A 3,401-nucleotide genomic window follows, 5' to 3' on the forward strand; every position below is an offset into this window, starting at 1 on the left:
CTCGGCAGCGAAGCAGGGTTGGCCCTGGCTAGTGAGTGGAAGATGTTCGAGGAATCCCAGGGGTTGTGACGTGGAGGCAGGCAATGGCAAACCCACTCTGAATGTTTCTTGCCTTGAAAACCCCACGGGGTCACCTGTGACTCGAGGGCCCTTTCCACCACCACAGTGGTGATCTGGCAGCCCTACTTCTAAGGCATGTCCCTGTTGCAGGACCTCTTGGATGCGAAGGGCTCTGGCCCTGTACTCCCATGGCAGCAGCGGGATTCTTCGAAGGTTGCCATTTAGTCCAAGAACAAGATCCGTGCAATGCATTTTATCAGGACCAACCAAATTGGCCCAAAACGTTGTACAAGTTTTCAAGATCATCAGACCTCTTCATCAGGCTGGACGTTACACATTTTTAAAAAGACAAAAAGAGACGAAGGGGAATTTTTTTTTTAGGCTATTGTGTTACAACTTGGTCTCGCAAGCGTCCTCTGCAGACAAAGAGCTTAACTTTTTTGCTGCTATTGACTTACTGTACATTCTCTGGGAAAGGGAGAACATGCTTAGCCAGACATTCCATCACCAAAACAAAGCAAGGATGACACCAAAACAACATTAGAGTATAATTAATAGTATTTTCTTAATTTCCTAGAGAAGGAATGCCAAACAAAATAATTATATTTCTTCCTACAATTTACCCTTCCTTGTTATAGCTTTTTGCTATCCCAGAACCTAAATGCACATTTTAAAAGGTGAAGGAAGAATTGATTTAAGTTGGTATGGACCTCCAGTTCTCCTTTCCCCAAACACAAGGATGTACTTAAACACATTAGGGTTTTATTGATGCTACTGTTTGTTGATTTTGTTTGTTTGTTTGTTTAAGCAGTGCAAATGCGTTTACATTTAAGAGGCAATCTTAGCAGAGCGAACAGAAGAGACGTTACTATAGAGAAGAGACATCTGAAGTAAAGACTGAACCTACAAACTGCCTTTCAGCAGCTCATTCTTCCAGCAGTGTTCTGCGTGTTTGTACTTTGGAGATAGTCCCTAATTTTTGCACCTGTTTCACATGAGAATGGCCTTTCAGTTCAACTTCTCGATAGACACAGCAGAAAGCAAACCAGAGACTCTTGAAGATGGAAAACCACGACAAGAATTGGTACAGGAATCTTTAATCCTTCTGGACAGGCAAGAAAGCCTGGTAGAAAAGAGAAATAACATTTCCTCAGAAGAAAATATTTTTAATGAGGAACTTTTATCAGAAATGCCTGCTCAGGTGGCAGAGCCCAGCTTTTTGAATAAAAGCCATGAGAAGTATTCTAGTCCTGCAGCTGCCAAGGAACATAATGTCCCTGAAGAGATCAGTAAAGTCTTAGAAAATAAAGTTGTAGAGACACTACTGGGCCTGTGCCATGTAAATATTTCTGTGGTAAAGGCAGAACTCCCAAATTACTCCCATGGAGATAACATATTGACTAAAAGCATTTCTTCTCACTCAGACCTAATTACTGGTGTCTACGAAGGAGGTCTGAAAATATGGGAATGCACATTTGATCTCGTGGACTATTTTTCAGAAGCTGAAGTTCAGTTTGCGCATAAGGTAGTTTTGGACCTGGGTTGTGGGGCTGGACTGCTGGGAATCACTGCACTGAAAGGAAATGCTGAAAGAGTGCACTTTCAGGACTATAACAGCATGGTGATTGAAGAGATAACTCTACCTAATGTACTGGTAAACTGTGTGTGTCAGAATGGTGATCCTTCTCTAGAGCAGTGCCAGAAAAGAGACTTCAACCAAGACTTAATTTCTAAGTGCAAGTTCTTTTCTGGGGAATGGTCAGGATTTAGTAACTTTTTACTAAATAGCAATACGCCCTTCGCAAAATATGATCTCATACTCACATCAGAAACTATTTACAATCCTGATTACTATGAAGCTTTGCACGATACCCTTTCAAAATTGCTGAAAGCAAATGGCTGCGTGTATTTGGCTAGCAAAGCACATTATTTTGGGTGTGGAGGTGGTGTCCTGCCCTTTACAGAATTCATCAAAAAGAAAAATGTGTTCAATTCTAGAAGTGTTAAAATTATTGACAAGGGGTTGAAACGGGTTATTATTGAACTGGTGTTTAAGAATCCCTGCTGATATAATCTCATCACACTGTGCATTAATAAAGATGTCCTTGTTTTCTTTGTTCACCTTTCTAGGGGCTCATTCTTGGCTCTTTTTCTGGATCTGATCTGAATGCTTTCCCTTCTAGAACGCTGGAGCTTTTTGCCCTCCTCCACATGAAATAGTCCGCTCTGAATATGATTTGAATCTCCTTTTCATTATTATTTGATGCAGGATATACACCATTTCTGGGTATTTTGTTAGGTTCTTGTAAACTTCAAAGGCTGCCTGCTGTCACTTATTGAAATTGGCCCAGCTGATGGGTTGCATGTACTGGAAAAGCTCATGGAAGGAGTCAGTGGAAGAGTCAGCATGCAGCAGTCTTTACCTGATTCCTCCTCCTAGCACACATTAGTGTGGTGTATTTTGTTTGTGAGCCTCTCTCAAGCTTTAAAGAGGATTTCCAGGGTAAACAGCAGATTGTCAGGGTAAGGGGAGTGAGCGGACACACCAGTTCTACCAGTTTCTTCCACAAGCTTTTCCAATGAAACCAAACTATAGCTATTCTCTTACTTACCCTGTGTCCTGATGTCTGAGGTTGGTGTTATTTTTACACTGGTATTTTTCTCTTCTTATTCGTCAGGGATCCATGTATACACTCTAACAGCTGTTTACAGACCTAATGTGATCAATGCATAAAGGTCTATCTGGCCCATTACTTTCAAGCAATCCTAGCTAAATACTTCAAAGTAGTTAATAAGCAGGGTAAAATAGTGTTGACTTCTACACCAAATAAATCAAGGTATACCACTTGTAAATTTGTTGTACCAGCCACCTGTGGTAAAATATTTTTTGATATTTTCCATTCAAGGTCCAAGTCTGAACATCACTATAGTGGATAAAGTGGACTCTAGTCCATGACAGCTTGTGCCTGTTAATCTTTTAAGGTGCCACTAGACTCCTATACATTTAGAATGCTAGACTTCATGTCTACATAAGTCACAGAAACTGTACAAGTTTGGATGGATGTAATCAGTGCATCTAAGAGATGTAAGGTGGAAAGACCTTGGTGATCTTCATGTCAGTCATTATTTGATAAGTGAACTGGCCAAGCATTTATTGACAACAACTGTTTGACCCATTTGGTTAGTAAAGGGAGAGGAATGCTCAGGTTTTATGAACAAAATTGTTAATTACAATTAAAAGGAAGACATCAGTTTGCCATACTATGAATGGCTCGACCCCTTCAAAAAGGCTATGCTGCCTATAATCATGCCCTCTATTACCCACACCCAATTTGCCTTCT

General features: G+C 40.7%; 1 protein-coding gene across 1 annotated transcript; it reads left to right on the forward strand.

Annotated features, from left to right (window-relative positions):
• Positions 1 to 875: 875 nt before the first annotated feature.
• METTL18 (methyltransferase like 18) lies at positions 876 to 2,182 on the forward strand. The gene has a single exon (XM_015406206.1). The coding sequence runs from the start codon at positions 1,055 to 1,057 to the stop codon at positions 2,126 to 2,128; it is 1,074 nt and encodes a 357-aa protein (XP_015261692.1). The 5' UTR covers positions 876 to 1,054; the 3' UTR covers positions 2,129 to 2,182.
• Positions 2,183 to 3,401: the final 1,219 nt, after the last annotated feature.

Source organism: Gekko japonicus, unplaced genomic scaffold, assembly GCF_001447785.1.
Source record: "Gekko japonicus isolate JY-2015 unplaced genomic scaffold, Gekko_japonicus_V1.1 scaffold1180, whole genome shotgun sequence".
NCBI lineage: Eukaryota > Metazoa > Chordata > Lepidosauria > Squamata > Gekkonidae > Gekko > Gekko japonicus.